The sequence below is a fragment of the Chelon labrosus genome (assembly GCF_963514085.1).
Source record: "Chelon labrosus genome assembly, chromosome: 13".
NCBI lineage: Eukaryota > Metazoa > Chordata > Actinopteri > Mugiliformes > Mugilidae > Chelon > Chelon labrosus.
Genome location: NC_140346.1, coordinates 29,057,948 through 29,074,908, shown reverse-complemented (window position 1 = coordinate 29,074,908; position 16,961 = coordinate 29,057,948). Strand labels below are relative to the sequence as shown.

Genomic DNA, 16,961 nt, shown 5'->3' with positions numbered 1-16,961 from the left:
TTAAAAGTTTCTATAAAACTAAACTAAATCTTCACTTTGAATCATTTTATTTTTTATCTGCTGTGACCTGGTCAAAAATATGTGGACACTCTGATCTGGATTAGTTTTTACAAAAATGACAAAGTTTATTATATTATAATAATTTAATTTTGTACTTTAGTTCCTGTCTCTGTAGGGGACAGTGTCTCTGTAGAGGACAGTGTCTCTGTAGAGGACAGTGTCTCTGTAGTTCCTGTCTCCACTTGTAGGGGACAGTGTCTCTGTAGAGGACAGTGTCTCTGTAGTTCTTGTCTCTGTAGAGGACAGTGTCTCTGTAGAGGACAGTGTTTCTCTAGTTCCTGTCTCCACCTGTAGAGGACAGTGTCTCTGTAGAGGACGGTGTCTCTGTAGAGGACAGTATCTCTGTAGTTCCTGTCTCCACCTGTAGAGGACATCAGTTCCTGGTGTCCACATTATTTTGTCCATGTCATTAGCATCTTGTTGCTGTGTTTTTCTATCTTTGTGAGGACCAGGTTTTTTAAGACCTTTTGGCCAAAAATGTCCTCACAAAGACGCCCCCCCCACCTCCTCCTTCATTCAGCTCTCTCCGTCTCTCTGTAGGGGTTCCCTCCTCCTCCTCCTCCTCCTCTTCTTCCTCTTCATCATCATCACCTCCTGCTCCAGGACTCGGCCCTTGGCCCCGACACTGTTGACGTCTCCATGGAAACGGTGGCCTCCTTTTGGACAGGTGACCCCGCTGACCTCCGCGACCTGGGACAGAGGCGAGACGAGACAGCGTCGTGTGTCTGGGGTGAGTCCAGCCTGTAGCGTCCCGTCTCTGCTGAGGAGGACGGTTTCTCCTCGTTCAGTCAGACTCATTCATCAAACCTGGAGGTTCTCCGGCGGGTTCCACTCCAACGATCAGGAACCAGCTGGATTAAGATTCATCTTCTAATCTTCTCCGTGTCTCTTCTCTCAGACGGCTCCATTCATCAGGATCCTCTCTTTAGTCTGAAAATACTCTGCGTCAGCTAAACACCACAGCGGTGCTTCCTCTGACGACCACTAGGTGGCGCAGCAGTACGACATGAAGGGAGATGATCTGTATGACCGTCCTCAATGAAAGATAAAGATAATATGAGCAAATATGAAAATATATAAGAATATATATATATATAAGACAAACATAAGGTAATATAATAATATATAAGGTAGTATATGGATATAAGTGTATATGAGGCACTATATGATATTAATTTGAGGTTTATTTTCATTAAATAATACTCTACAAATAAAAGTCCTGCCTCCGTCTTTAATTTAACATAAAGCACCTATAGTTATATAGTTAATATAGTAATAACTCAAACATTCAGAGTAACATAAACCATGTTATCAGTTTATGATCAGTGCTGAGTTGATGTGTTCAGCTGATGAAGGTCATTTACTAAATAAAACACAGATTTAATGACGTTATCTGCTGCCCCACGAGTCCGTTTAGATTTATAGAAATAATAGTTTGATGTCAAAGTTTACATTAAAATAATAAAGAACTAACACGTTTATATTTTCACTGGCGTCTTTAGTAAAACGACTCTTTCTTCTACTACTGTATGACTTTGATAGAGTCTCCATTCATGAATAACATCGTGGTGTGTTTGTGTTTTTGTCAGGAACTCCTCCCCCTGGCTTCATGTGGGCGGAGCAGCTGTCCCCCCACCTCCAGAGGAACAAACAGGTACCGACACCTGACTTCACTGATTTAGATTAGCTACCCTAACTAGTCTTAGACCTGAGAGTGGGTTTAGGAGGAAGACCCCAGAATGAACGCTAGGCTAACGTTCAGGAAGCATGTGGGAATAAAGTGACAGTTCAACAGAAGTGAAGCCAAAATATCTCAGGACCAGGAGCAGCCATCTTGTTTTCATGGCGTCATTTACATCTAGAGTGTCCAGGAGTGAGCGGGGGATGGAGATGTGTTATCAACGCACCGTCTCCTGCTCCACCCTCCCCACAACCCTATCTTTGGGGCAAACGTGCAGCTAGCAGCTAGCAGCTAGCAGCTAGCACCTAGCTAACAGCACTAGCTAACTGGCAGCAGATAGAATGATCAGCGTTCACTGAGTGACAGTGAGGATGGAGGATGCTAGGCTACCGAAGGTCCAGGCTTGTTTGCTAACTTCTTCTAACACTTAAACGATTATAAACGATGCCACCCAGAACAAGATGGCCGCTCCTGTCTCTAAGACATTTTTTATAAATGTCCTCCAGCTCCAGGACACTCTGCTGCAGAGGGAGGAGGAGCTGGTCAGGCTGCAGGAGGAGAACAACAAACTCAGGGAGTTCCTCAACTCCTCCTTCGTGAGGAACTTGGAGCAAAAGGCCAAGGTATGTGCACCATCATCACACCTTCATCATCATCATCATCATCATCACATCTTATCCAAAAAGCGTTTAAAAAGGCAACTGGACTTGTAGAGTTTGTTGAGAAGATGTTTAGATGTTTCATCTGAGTAGTTTCTCCAGGTCTAGAGGACTGGCGGGAAGTTTGAGGTTTAAATAGATACCGTCGTTGGGGGGCGGGGAACACATGTCAGGATTAAAGAACTACTTTAACACAGAATGCAGAGATTCTTTTGTTCCGTAAACATTTAGTTCATCTTGGACACGTTTCAAGTCTCTTTAGAGGAGTCCCGTCTCTCTGTTGATGCGTTTGTGTCTCATTCTGTTCTTACAGAGACTGACCGCTGACGGGAGGAGGAAGCTGAAGAGGAACCTGACGTTCCTCAGCGATGAACCTCCATCAGTCTCCCAACAAGTCACCAAGAGAGTCTGCAGGAACCTCACCGCCGAGTTCTGCTCCGAGTCGTCCGGCTCAGAACCAAACCTGGACCTCTGGGTCCTACGAACGCTGGGACTGAAGGACAGAGACACCATCGATACGTCCCACCAATCCTCCGAGTACGACATCGGGAGTTTAGTTTTCGACACCGCCGCCCCTCCTTCCTCATCCCCTGAAGACGCCGTCGCCTCCGCCTCGTCGACGCCGTCTTCCGTCCACAGCTTCCTCCAAAGATCAACAGGCGAATCAAACTCTGATAACTGTGATAGTTTAGCTGAGAACTGCTCCCCTGTCTCTGGTCTGACCGGCCGGTACGACTCGTCCACTGCCTTCACAGCCTCCAGTCGAGTCCAAACTCAACCGGAGGGAAACCCAACCAAACCGCTGGAGTTCTGGTCTTCGATGCCAGATGTCCGGACTCCATCACGGGACATGGTCCAGTTCAGTCCACCAGCAGAGAGACTCTACTTCTCCCCCGTCTCGGCTTCGACTCCCATCCCAAACCAGCCCTGGACGCCCGTTAGCAGCTGCAGCCCGTCGAGTCCGTCGGCAGCGTCTCAACCTCCTGCCACGCCGAGGACGCCCCTCAGCCGGACGGACTTAGCCTTCAGCATGTCCCTCAGTCCGTCCAGCAGCGTCAAGACCCACAGCTTCCCCCAAGGACAGGCTTTCGTCAGGAAGGACACAGAGGGCCGGTGGAACTTCACCTGGGTGCCCAGACAAGGACCATAGGCAGGGAGGACAGGGACAGCTCCAGGTCACTGGACAAACGTCCCAGAAAGAAGAACCAACTGTTCTCAAAGACTTTATGTCCCATGTTCAGACCTGGACAATCTGATCTCAAGTGTCTCCATGTGTCTCCAGCCGGCTCCAGATCAGATCCACCCACCGTTGTTTCAGAACCATGAACAGCTGGTTGTTGTTCTGCCTCATGACATCGGCCCTGTTGAGTAGGTGGTCTTTAATGTGACCCAGGACTCATTGTGTGTTCACACTACCAAAGGAAGGAGGTCACATGTGTCCCAGACCACCTCCACATGTGGACTGACACCAGATCAGTGTTCACACCTGGACCTGTTTAACCTGGACTCTAGAGACCAGATCAGTGTTCACACCTGGACCAGATCAGGACCAGATTAATGAACAGGGCCTCAGATACGATAACCTGCCTGTTAGGATCCAGACTAAGGATCTCCTTCAGATTAAATAATGTTTTTATTTTTTTTATTCTCTCCACTAATCAGCTGTTAGCGACGTGTAACTTTAAGAGTTAACAGGAACTGAACTGCCTTTAAATATGTTTATACTGTTTACTGAGTGAAACTGCCACAAGAGGAATCAGAGTGGTGCCACAGAGCCAGACTCACTGCCTCAGAACCAGAACCAGACCCAGAGCCAGACTCACTGCCTCAGAACCAGAACCAGATCCAGATCCAGACCCAGAACCAGACCCAGATCCAGATCCAGAACCAGAGCCAGACTCACTGCCTCAGAACCAGAACCAGAACCAGACCCAGACCCAGACCCAGAACCAAATCCAGACCCAGACCCAGACCCAGACCCAGACCCAGATCTAGAATCAGACCCAGATCCAGAACCAAATCCAGACCCAGACCCAGTGCCAGATCCAGAACCAGAACCAGATCCAGATCCATACCCAGACACAGAACCAGAACCAGAGCCAGACCCAGACTCAGAACCAGAACCAGATCCAGATCCAGATCTAGATCCAGAACCAGACACAGAACCAGAACCAGAGCTAGACTCACTGCCCCAGAACCAGACCCAGACCCAGAACCAAATCCAGACCCAGACCCAGAACCAAATCCAGAACCAGATCCATACCCAGACACAGAACCAGAACCAGATCCAGACCCAGACTCAGACTCAGAACCAGAACCAGAACCAGATGCAGATCCAGACCCAGTTTCAGACCCAGATCCAGATCCAGACCCAGACCCAGATCCAGTTTCAGACCCAGAACCAGAACCAGAACCAGATGCAGATCCAGACCCAGTTTCAGACCCAGGTCCAGACCCAGATCCAGGTCCAGACCCGCTCTGATGTTAACAGGAAGTCGATCTAAGAGTCAGAACTAATGACTAGATGTCAGACAGATGAACGTCATCACTGCCGTAAAAGCTTTCCTGTCGCCAATCAGGACTTCACTGGTTCTACAGGTGTATCTATTAGAGTGATCAGCCATAACATTACGACCACCTGTCTGTTATTAGGACCACCTCCTGGACTCTGAAGGTGGTCACGTCTCGACGGTCTACGGGGTCAGAGGTCAGCATGGACACCCCGTCTCTGGTTATTCTCCTTCCTTGGACCGCTTCCTCCTCTTCTTCCTCTTCCTGCTCCTCCTGTTCATTTTCCTCCTCATCCTTGTTTTCCTCCTCTTCCTCTTCATCTTCTTCCTCCTTCTCATCAACCCTGAGGACTAAATATCGTACTTGTTCATTGACGTATATTCAGGAGCCAGTGGTCGTAATGTTTTAGCGGTTTGCTGTGTTAAAGTGTCGATTGAGCGTGTGAGTCATCAGCTGTAATGAAGTCACATGTTTTTATTTCTGGACGTTATTCCATGGAAATAAAATGAAAGTTAAAAAATTGTTTTAATGGATGAATTTGTGAGAGGAGGTTGGGGTGGATGGAGGGCACCTGATGGAGACATGATTCATTCATTCATTGGTTTCAGATCCTTCAGAATAAAACTGACCTCAGACTGATCAGGTTCAGACTCAACAGTCGACCCAGAGCTGCAGCAGAGTCGACACAAGAGGTTAATAAAGACGTTATTCATGATTAAACTTTACTGTCTAATGAACCAAATGTGTCTCTGATCAGTTCAAATTAGGGCCGGGACTTTAACGCGTTAATTAAGATTAATTAATTACACAAAAATAACGCGTTAATTTTTTTTAACGCATTTTAATCACACTTATTTTTGCACCGCGGAACGTTTCTCACTGGATGAGTTTCGGCGGACCGATTATACTGGAGCACCAACTAGCGTTCATTACCAGTGTCCTCAACAAGCAGCGGGTGCTGCCGTGAGCCCCTCTCCCGTCCCAAAGCACTCACAGGCGGTCAGTCTCACAGTAGCCCCGCCCCCGCGCAGCAGCGGTCAGAGCAGAGAGGGAGAACCACGCCACCGCGTCCAGACTGCAAACGAATGACGCATGCGCAAAGCTGCCGCTGATCGCGCCCTGGTTTACAGAGCGGGATGTAAATGTTTCTTCACTGTCACACTAAAATAATAATCCATTTAGATTGTTAATTTTGTCAAGTAAAAACCGTTTGTTCAAAAAATGTTAAAAAATATTCTAGTTATGGCAAAAAATGCTCATGTTCTTCTGTGCCTGTGACTTGTAGGCTAGAAACTAAACCAAACTTAAGAAAACTAAAAAAAAAAAAAAAAAATGCCAATACCAAGATAAAGGAGGCGCGTTAATAATACAGCGTCCATCACAATTACATCCAAAAGGTAAATTATGCAAATTAGCCGATGACGTCATTTAGCGACTTCTAGCGACTTTTAGGACAGCCAATAGCTACTTTCCTTTCCTGAGGAGTTGGCAACACTGTTCATTACTTCAGACAACAACAAACCACAGTGAACATGAAAGAAGAAGCTGATGAGACCGCTTTGGTTGGCCCCGTGGATGGGAAATTTAGTCATTATTCAATGGTATACTAAAAATCCATATGAAAAAAATTACTTCTCACTGTTCTCAGGTCAAATATTTATATGCGATTAAAATGCGATTAATTTCGATTAATTAATTACAAAGCCTCTAATTAATTAGATTAATTTTTTTAATCGAGTCCCGGCCCTAGTTCAAATACACCTGGAACAATTACACATTTATTTCTGGACTTTGATGAAAGACGCTCTGATATTTATTTCATGTTCTCTATCGACAGGTAAACTGTCGTAGCTCGTCTCCACCATTTATGCTGATATAAGATAAGACAGGACGAGACACAATGAGACACAATGAGACACAATGAGATGAGACACAATGAGACAAAATGAGATGAGACACTAGCTTAAAGAGGTTCCACTAAAAGGTGTCATAATGTTATGGCTGACTGATGTGATCTGTCTGCACTGACCAGAGTTTTACTTTAAGGATCAATCAAATGAATCTGTGTGAACCGCTCTGACCATCATCATCATCATCATCATCATCAGGAACAAAAGGAGGCCAGCAGCTCCCTGGAGACCCCCCCCCCTCCCCCCTCAGGTAACGACGGTGGGTATTTATTCTGTCCCTGGAGGCCCCTCTACACGGGGCCCCGGCCCTGCCCCGGGTCCCCTGAGAGCGGGCCGGGGGCCGAGGGAAAGAGGTGAGCGAGCGGTGTCCGAGCCGGTGGTCTATCTCTAATGACAAGGTAAGACCGGCCGCAGATGTCCGACAGATTGGAGGCTCTTTCAGGGGCCGCGGGGGCCCGGCCTCCGGCAGGAATGTGAAAGGAGGGCCGCTCTGGATCACAGGCTCCGAGAGAGGGCCGGAGTGAGAGAGGGTCATTAAAGAGGACGGACCCATGAAACGCGATCCCACCCCGAAAGATCAGGGGAACGGCCTCAAGACCACGTTCTCATTTAGACACGGGACGACAGATTGAGACAAAGACAGACATGTTACTCCTCCAGGAGGACGAGGAGGAGGAGAGGAGAGAGACATGTTACTCCTCCAGGAGGACGAGGAGGAGGAGGAGAGAGACATGTTACTCCTCCAGGAGCAGGAGGAGGAGGAGGAGAGAGACATGTTACTCCTCCAGGAGCAGGACGAGGAGGAGGAGAGAGACATGTTACTCCTCCAGTAGGAGGAGGAGGAGGACGAGGAGGAGGAGAGAGACATGTTACTCCTCCAGGAGGACGAGGAGGAGGAGAGGAGAGGAGGAGGAGAGAGACATGTTACTCCTCCAGGAGGACGAGGAGGAGGAGAGAGACATGTTACTCCTCTAGGAGGAGGAGGAGGAGGAGGAGAGAGACATGTTACTCCTCCAGGAGGACGAGGAGGAGGAGAGAGAGATATGTTACTCCTCAGAGGAGGAGGAGGAGGAGGAGGAGGAGAGAGACATGTTACTCCTCTAGGAGGAGGAGGAGGAGGAGCAGGAGGAGGAGCAAAGACGAGACAGTAGTAGTGTCTTCTCCTCCAGTCCTGAACCATGGAGGTTACCATGGTTACCACCAGAACCTCTACTCCTCTACTCCTCATCCAGCAGGAGTTACCAGACTCTCTAGTCTCTCTCTCCTCCTCCTCTCTCCTCCTCTCTCTCTCTCCTCCTCTCTCCTCCTCTCTCCTCCCCTCCTCTTCTCTCTCCTCTCTCTCTCTCCCCCTCTCTCTCCTCCTCCTCCTCTCCTCCTCTCTCCTCCTCTCTCCTCCTCCTCTCCTCCTCTCTCTCCTCCTCTCTCTCTGAGTGGGTCTGTAAATCTAACACCGTGATTGGTTGTTCTCTAACGAGCTGATTGACGAGGGACACGGTCCAGACTCTAATGTGTCATGTATCAGTGGATGGATGCTGCTGACCTCTGACCTCTGACCTCTGAGCAGTGAGGGAGAAAACCTGTAGAGGGACGAGTTAATGAGCACTGACACAACAATGAGGAAGTGAAGGATGACAGGATGAGCTAAACGCTCTGAGGAGCTAACGGCCAGTCCTTTGTGGGCGCTAATGCAGTTAGCATGTGTCAGTTAGCATGTGTCAGTTAGCATGTGCCAGCGAGCACTTTTCAGTTAGCATGTGTCAGTTAGCATGTTTCAGTTAGCATGTGTCAGCTAGCATGTGTCAGTTAGCATGTGTCAGTTAGCATGTGCCAGCGAGCACTTTTCAGTTAGCATGTGTCAGTTAGCATGTTTCAGTTAGCATGTGCCAGCGAGCATGTGCCAGCGAGCATGTTTCAGTTAGCATGTGTCAGTTAGCATGTTTCAGTTAGCATGTGTCAGTTAGCATGGGTCAGTTAGCATGTGTCAGTTAGCATGTTTCAGTTAGCATGTGTCAGTTAGCATGTGTCAGTTCCAGCTGCAGATGTGACACACCTTCATTCAAGTCATTATAATCATTTATCATGTGAATCAAACCTTCTACACGACACAGCATGACTTCAATATCAGATGACTGATTAAAATTAAAATTAAATACGATATATAATATAATATAATATATAAAATTAGATAAAACTAGACATACATAAAACGTTGACACCTGTCGTTAAATTACAGAAATAAAACAAAGTCAGTGTCTGTTCCAACCATAGACTGTTTATAAAGATGGAGGAGGAACCAAATCAAGTAGAGCTCCCCCTGGTGGCTGGCTGCAGTATAGGTCATAAGCTCCACCCCCTCCATGTTAGTGGGCGGGGCTTGGGCCAAACTAAAACACTAAAATACACGTCAAATAATTTATTTTTCATGGATTAAAGTTCTGCAGAAGTAAGGGGGCGTGGCCTGTTTGATTGACATTAAGAACATGGATGTGGTTTTATTCTGAAGCAGAGACTAAACTCTGTCTCTGTCTGTTTAATGGTTAATGAGTCTTTATGGCGTCCTCTCTGAGGATCACTAACTACATACCAACACAGTAACTGCTGCAGACTCCTGCTCAACAATTAACCCAGAACCACTCATGTTTCTACATTAATCACCAGCTCTGATCTTCATCCTCCACGTGTCTCTGAAGCTTTAATTCAGATTAACTTTAACACTGATCCATAAACTGGACCATGTGAGGCTGCCCCAGACACTGCCTGATATTAATTCCCTTCTTATTCTTTATCTCAGTTTGACAGCTGCTCTTCTAGACGTGACTCTCACTGTGTTTTATTCTAGTTCTTTTAATCTCTTCATTGTCTTTGGTTTGTGTTGACGGTGCATCTATATGGTTTATATACTCCTACATGTCTTGACTCCTCTGTACAGCAGTCACAGAAATAAACTGACTTTAACATGAATGCCACTGACTTAAATATGTGAAGCAACAAAGATTAGATTCTCAAACATGAACCAGACACTTCTTTCTGGTTATATTCATAATCTAAACAAATAAAAAACAGATTCGGTACAACCTTCAGGTCCAGATTAGATTTGAGTTCGATGCAAACAGGATTTAAAGATGTGATCTCAGGATCTGAGGAGAACTGATGAAAAGAACAAGTTTGTCAGTGACACAAATAAAAAACCTTTAAAATAATGAGATGAAGAATTCAAACACAGAAAAGGTTCATCCACCAGACGACCAGAGACGTTCATCTTAGCTGCCTTAGGCTAATGTTAGCTGGTTTATGATTAAATTAGTTGGTTTAGGCTAATGTTAGCTAGTTTAGGTTAACACTGTTTAGGCTAATGTTAGCTGGTTTAGGCTAATGTTAGCTGGTTTAAGCTAACGTTAGCTGGTTTAGGTTAACACTGTTCAGGCTAATGTTATTTGATTTATGTTGAAATTAGTTGGTTTAGGCTAACGTTAGCTGGTTTATGTTTAAATTAACTGATTTAGGCTAACATTAGCTGGTTTAGGTTAACACTGTTTAGGCTAATGTTAGCTAGTTTAGGCTAATGTTAGCAGATTTATGTTGAAATTAGTTGGTTTAGGCTAACATTAGCTAGTTTAGGCTAGCGTTACCGGCAGCTTGGAGCATCAGATAAGCCCAGATGGAGCAGCAGAAGTGTTGACTGTATTTTATATTCAAATATAAAATAGAAGGAGAGCTAGCTACATCTAGACACTAGCTATTTGTTCAAATGTTCAGGTTGTTTTTAAAGTTAGCGTCTGATGCTAAATGTGTTTGTTTTAGTGTTTTAGATGAAAAAAAGTAAATTGTTCTGACTTGGACTCCAGGACGCTGTGGCGTTGTCATTTCAAAGTTTTCTTAAGTCTTATCAACCACATGGTTCAAGACAAGGATCATTGGTCACTAACCTAAACTCCGTGTCCAGTTCATTAGGTACACTAGTGAATGCTTTCTAATCTAAAACCCCTTCATGGAGTTTGTGGTGCTGTTAAACTGGACTGATTTGAGGAGATGATCCATATTTTAGAACAAGCTGCAGCTACAACACCCGTTATTAGAAACTAAAGCTGAACACCATAACCTCCGTGCATTCACCAGTGTACCTAATAAAGTGGCCAGTGACCAGTTATGTAATATCAGACCAGGAGGATGAAGAGCGTTTTAGTTTAGTAGAGTTTTTTTTGTTTTCCTCAGATCAAATAACTTCAGTCGCGTGTTCTAAGCGTGTGGAATGTAAATCAACCTTTGACACACACACACACACACACACACACACACACACACACAGTTGTAATTAATAACCAGTTGAACCAGTCTCCACACTGAGAACACTCAAACATGTGAACTGTTAAATCTGACACCAGCTCAGAGATTCCAGGCCATCTCAGGCCCCGCCCACATCTCAGTGAAGGTGGGGCCACCACACACCTGAGGGGCCAACACCTGGGGGGGGGCAAAACCAACGTTCAACCATCTCAGCTTGATATAAATAAATACTTTGATATGCAGAGATAGCATACCTCCTAGCGTCCTAGCCTCCTAGCTAACAGTAGCCCTTCCTAGCGTCCTAGCCTCCCAGCTAACAGTAGCTCTTCCTAGCTTCATAGCCTCCCAGCTAACAGTAGCTCTTCCTAGCGTCCTAGCCTCCCAGCTAACAGTAGCTCTTCCTAGCTTCCTAGCCTCCCAGCTAACAGTAGCTCTTCCTAGCTTCCTAGCCTCCCAGCTAACAGTAGCTCTTCCTAGCGTCCTAGCCTCCTAGCTAACAGTAGCTCTTCCTAGCGTCCTATAGCCTCCCAGCTAACAGTAGCTCTTCCTAGCGTCCTATAGCCTCCCAGCTAACAGTAGCTCTTCCTATCCATGCGTTCAGACGATGCCAGAGAAAACTCCTCCCAACTAAACTCTGAATCGATGCGTCGTCTCGTTGGCAGCGTTGAGCAGATGATGGATGTCCAGGAGCTGCAGCTCACATTAATAAACGCTGATAAGATGTTTTTCCTTCTGAGCTGAGCTGAGCTTCATTAATGCCAGGACGATAAAGAGCGACAGGTAGAGACAGATCGGAGGACAAGTTAAAGGTCAGGGGGATGGTGATGTCCCTCATAAACATCTGATGGATCCAGCGGGACACTGACTCAGTCTGTTTTATTAGTTTGCTCCGTCAACACTTTGGAGGAAGGTTAAATAGAGGAAACAAACAAACTCTCACTCAGCATCAGAACGTTTTCAGGCTAAAAAGTGGAAAAAAGAATCTGTAATCAACTTGTTCAGCAGCGGAGACCAAAAAGAGAACACCTTCATTGATATTATTTCTTGTCCTTTCAGTCACATAGAAGCTGCTGAATCCGCCGGGAACAAAGATCCTGAATGAACTCAGCTCAGCGGTGAGCAGAGTATTCAGGAGTGTGCCGGACAGCGAGAGGATTAGTTTCAGGTTCCAGCTCAACTTCACGACTGAAACCCGAACCATCGGAGAGGAAACTGTTTGTTTCACTGGTTTCTGCTGCAGGAACACGAGATTAACACCAGATTAACACGTTCATTCAGAGCGTTCATGAAACCCGACTGGAGCCAACGAGCCAACGAGACAACGAGACGAGTCAACGTCACAATGAAGAAACTTAGACTTAGTTATAATTCACATACAAGCCCCTAAATGGACAGAAACATACAACGTGCACTGGTGTTTATACAGTTATCTGTAAATTATAAATTTTTTCCAATCTGTGTACAGCTGCTCTGCTGGTGTAGCGCTGAATGACAATAAAAATGTCTAAACATCAGATTAAATTCTCTCAGCAGCTGGTGGAGACCAAAAACAGATCTAAACGAAAAGATGACATGAAAATCCAAATAAGTTTCACACTTTTGCCACCAATGTGGAATTAACCAATAAAATGTATAAAAGACAAACAGCAGTATTATATCATAGACTATATTATGAGTCATTGGGTCATCGATCAGTTTTTTAGCTAAGACCTAAAACAGTTACTTAAAAAGTTTTAAATGAACTTGAAGTTTTAAGAGACTTCCTCAAGGGACGCCTACGATGTTATGAGTTTTGAAAAACTTTAAGTCACTTTAAAACGTCCTCAGACACACACACACACACACACACACACACACACATAGATTAACAGACTATCATCAGGAAAGTGAAGAGAATTCACGTCTTCTCTTTGATCCTAAGACTCCTCACACTCCAGGATTTTCTTTAGATGGTCAGATCAGGAGTCATTGAATGCACCGCCCTCATGGAGGAAGACTGTGGAGCTGTTGATCTACTGACCTATACCTCTGGTCCAGTAGGTGGCGCTAACACACCTGTGAGCAGGTTAACGACAGGAAGTCAAAGGCTTAACGAATGTGGATGAGAAAATGTTTGGGTGACTGTTCATGAGTCAGATTTAAAATGGGTCTAGAGTAGCTAGCTAGTGTTAGCCTAAGGGGTTAGCATGTTTACTGTTGCTTGGCAACACTGTCAGCTGGTATAATACCGATGTGATCGTAGATATCAAACATGATACGAGTCTGTGAACACTTCACATTAACAGATTATCTGATCATCATCATCATCAGGAGGATCCATCGATCTTAAACCTCTGTAGTCAGAGCTTTAACTGAACTAGATTTTATTTTCTGGGTCTTTTCTAGATTTATTGGAAACTTTCATCATAATTTATGTAAAAACTTTACTAATGAGTTTGTTTTACTTGAGGAATTATTTCTAACCAGTCTTTCCATTTCATTTCCACCCAGCTCCAAACTGACATACTGATATAATATAAAGACATTAATAAAGCAGCAGTTTAAGTTTTTAAAAGTCTGAAAACTCTTGAACCAAACATCAGTTTAAATGTCGGTTAAACGAAAGCGTCTGAAACTCTCTCCCTGTCCTCGGTTTCATTTAACCTCCTTCAATGAAACCACCTCAGTTCACACTGAGCTGCACTTTTCAGGAATTAGCAGCAGGATTAAGGAAGAAAAAGAGGAGCTCAGCGTCGCGTTGACGCCCAAACACTCTTTCATTGTGTTACTGTTGGAGGACAAAGGCTTTAAAGAGGTGGAAGAGGCAGAGAGGTTTAAGCCTCGTTGGTATTTGATCACGTTATCACTGATCAGCTGATCTTTACTGATCTCTGACTGTGACAAACATACACCACCTGGATTTAACTAATAAACAGGTAGGAGCCTCCTATTGGATAATTACTGCATGGGTGATTATCTTTCAGCTGACAACAAGTTATTTAAGCCCAACTGATGCAATGAGTAGCTTCTCATTTCTTCAACAACCATGTCTAAAGACACATCCTGTGGTCGTCTGTTTGAGAAGGGTCAAATCATTGGCATGCATCAAGCAGAGAAAACATCTAAGGAGATTGTAGAAACTACTAAAACTGGGTTAAGAACTGTCCAAGGCATTATTAAAAACTGGAAGGATAGTGGAGAAGCATCAGGGTAAGAAGAGAGGCAGATGAAGTGATGCACCCATCATGCCTAGTGTCTACTGTACAAGCCTGTGGGGGCAGTGCTATGATCTGGGGTTGCTGCAGTTGCCCAGGTCTAGGTTCAGCAACATTATGTGTCCAAAGAATGAGGTCAGCTGACCACCTGAATATACTGAATGACCAGGTTATTCCATCAATGGATCATATTCCAAGATGACAATGCCAGGATTCATGGGGCTCAGATTGTGAAAGAGTGGTTCAGGGAGCATGAGACATCATGTTCACACATGGATTGGCCACCACAGAGTCCAGACCTTAACCCCATTGAGAATCTTTGGGATGTGCTGGAGAAGGCTTTGTGCAGTGGTCAGACTCTCCCATCATCAATACAAGATCTTGGTGGAAAATGAATGAAACACTGGATGGAGATAAATCTGGTGACATTTGTCCAGGTAGTGAATGTTCAGAGCTCCAACCAGTTAGAAACCTCCAGTCTCTAAGAGTTGATGCTGAGAACATTAATGATCTGATGTTTGATCAGCTGATCAGGTTCAGAATGCATCAACTCTGCTTCATCATGTTTGTCTGGTCCTCAACTAAATAATAATTTGCAGAGCGATGGACGATCACATCGCCTTCAACAACTGAGACACAGAAGAAGAGGAAACTGCTTTTATCACTGATCTCTAATTCTTCATTTCATCATTTAAAGCTCTGAACATTAGAATCAGACACGAGTCAGTAAATAAACTGGTCCTCACAAAGACATGAAAACACTCTCAGGTGGAGCAGGTTCAGTGGTTGAACAGCGACACCTGCTGGTCTGAGTCGGTCCTCAGTCTCAATAAGAAAACTAAAAACTAAAAACAACCTAAAGTTATTAGTTAGGAAATAAAAATGTATTTAAATAAACAGATTTATGTTAATTTAATCCTCAAACAGCTTCACACTGAAACTATCAGAGCTTCGTTTTATCTTCACTTTGTTCCTCACCTGAAACAGTCACTGCAGGTGGAACTGGACGAACTGGAACAGACACTTCCGTTTCCGGTCCGGTGGTGTCCTCATCCTCCTCCTTCTTCACGTCTCCATGACCTTTGACCTCGTTTCAGGACACGTTCATTTAATCATTTTATTTCTGTTTGTTTATTTATTTTCTCCTCACTTCATCCAGGAAGTAGAACAGACTCAGAGTAGGACAGAAGAAGAAGAAGGAAGAAGAAGAAGTATACAGCGCCCCCTGACGTCCACACATTTAATCTTTAGTAGTTTCACAGTAAAACAACAAAACATTAAATGTAAATCATCCAGAGTGTTTAATTTCATTCAGAAGAATAATTACAGTCGTTAAAATTTCTAAATGTATTGATTTATTGACGGTTCTGAGACATTTACATGATAAATTAGAATCAGATTAAAACCAGACAGAAATAATAAAACGTCCAATAACAGAAATAAAATGTTTAATTGTATATGTGGCTTAATCTTGGTTCATTATGAGCTACGTTCAAGACACGGTGAAACTGACAGAACAAAACCTAAAGATCATTTATTTCATTTAACGTTTCATGTTTTTCAGTGAAGTCACAGTTTTATCAAATAAGGCATTTCCTGTTGTTTTAAAGGTGAACGTTCACAGCATCATGCTCCAACCAATGAAAACGTTTCTAAATATTATTAATTGAATAATATTTCTATATTTTAAAGTTAACTGATGGTACCTTTTAAATCAGCATCACTAAAAGTCCGTTTAAAAAGTCTGTATCAAAGGCTCAGTTGGTGTTTCTCCTGAGGGGCGGAGTCAGTGTCGATTTCAGCGCAAGCCCCGCCCCCTTCCTCTCCTGACATGATTTCTTCAGAAGTCCTTGAACCAATCACCTGCTGCGGTTGGTTTTGTTTCTCTGTGGGGTCCTGTTGACCTGTCGTGGGGGCGGGGTCTGCATCCAGGTCAGAGGCCAGGTCAGGTACGGGGGCGGGGCTTGGAGTGTGCTGCGCATTGTGGGCGGAGTCTGAGTGAATCTCAGTCCTGTCACGTGCCACTTGCTGAACCCCTCCCCCCACAGTAAGCACCACCCCTCTGTTCTCCACCTGGCCCATAAACCCGTTGCAACTGGAGCAGCGCCTGCTGTGCTGATGCTCCTCCTCCTTCTTGTATGACCCCGCCCCTTTTACACTGCCCCTCCCTCTGGGCGGGGCCACTCTGCCTCTACGGCTCTGATTGATCCTCCTGTTGCGTCGACTCTGACTGGCTGCGTCGCTCTGGTTCCGGTTCTGGTTCTGGACGCGTTGCACTCTCTGCAGCACGGCGGCGGCTAGGTCCGAGTGAGACGACGTGCTGTCAATCAGCCGTCGACCCAGAGCGAGCGGTCGGACCGGTAGCGCCAGCCTCAGCCTCAACCAGAACCGAGAGCGCCGCGGTTCCGACCGACCTCCTCGCCACGAGACGCTGCTGATGGCGGCCTGACGCAGCTGAGCGACCTCCACGCACGGCAGTTTGCTGACCGACCGGTACACCACGCACACGAGGGAGGCCCGGCGGCCATGTTGGAGGTAGAGGCCCAGACGACACTCCAGGAGGCTGAAGCTCTTTTCTGCCAGGAAGTCCGGACTGAGGACGAAGAGGAGGCGTCGGCTCCGCTGCATGGACTGAAGGATGGACTCTGACACGTCTGACAAA

General features: G+C 45.4%; 1 protein-coding gene across 1 annotated transcript; it reads left to right on the top strand.

The window, feature by feature from the left end:
- The first annotated feature begins 637 nt into the window (after positions 1 to 637).
- Positions 638 to 3,751, top strand: gmnc (geminin coiled-coil domain containing). The gene is made up of 4 exons (XM_084558572.1): positions 638 to 790; positions 1,650 to 1,714; positions 2,248 to 2,364; positions 2,714 to 3,751. The coding sequence occupies exons 1-4, from the start codon at positions 700 to 702 to the stop codon at positions 3,548 to 3,550; spliced, it is 1,110 nt and encodes a 369-aa protein (XP_084414698.1). The 5' UTR covers positions 638 to 699; the 3' UTR covers positions 3,551 to 3,751.
- The last annotated feature ends 13,210 nt before the right edge of the window (positions 3,752 to 16,961 follow it).

What these genes read in the sequence shown, in the direction of transcription:
- gmnc (XM_084558572.1), top strand. Translation starts at nt 700, where the DNA reads ATGGAAACGGTGGCCTCCTTTTGGACAGGTGACCCCGCTGACCTCCGC. An exon ending in GACAGCGTCGTGTGTCTGGG is followed by an intron (nt 791 to 1,649) that starts GTGAGTCCAGCC and finishes TGTTTTTGTCAG; the next exon opens with GAACTCCTCCCCCTGGCTTC. An exon ending in ACTTGGAGCAAAAGGCCAAG is followed by an intron (nt 2,365 to 2,713) that starts GTATGTGCACCA and finishes CTGTTCTTACAG; the next exon opens with AGACTGACCGCTGACGGGAG.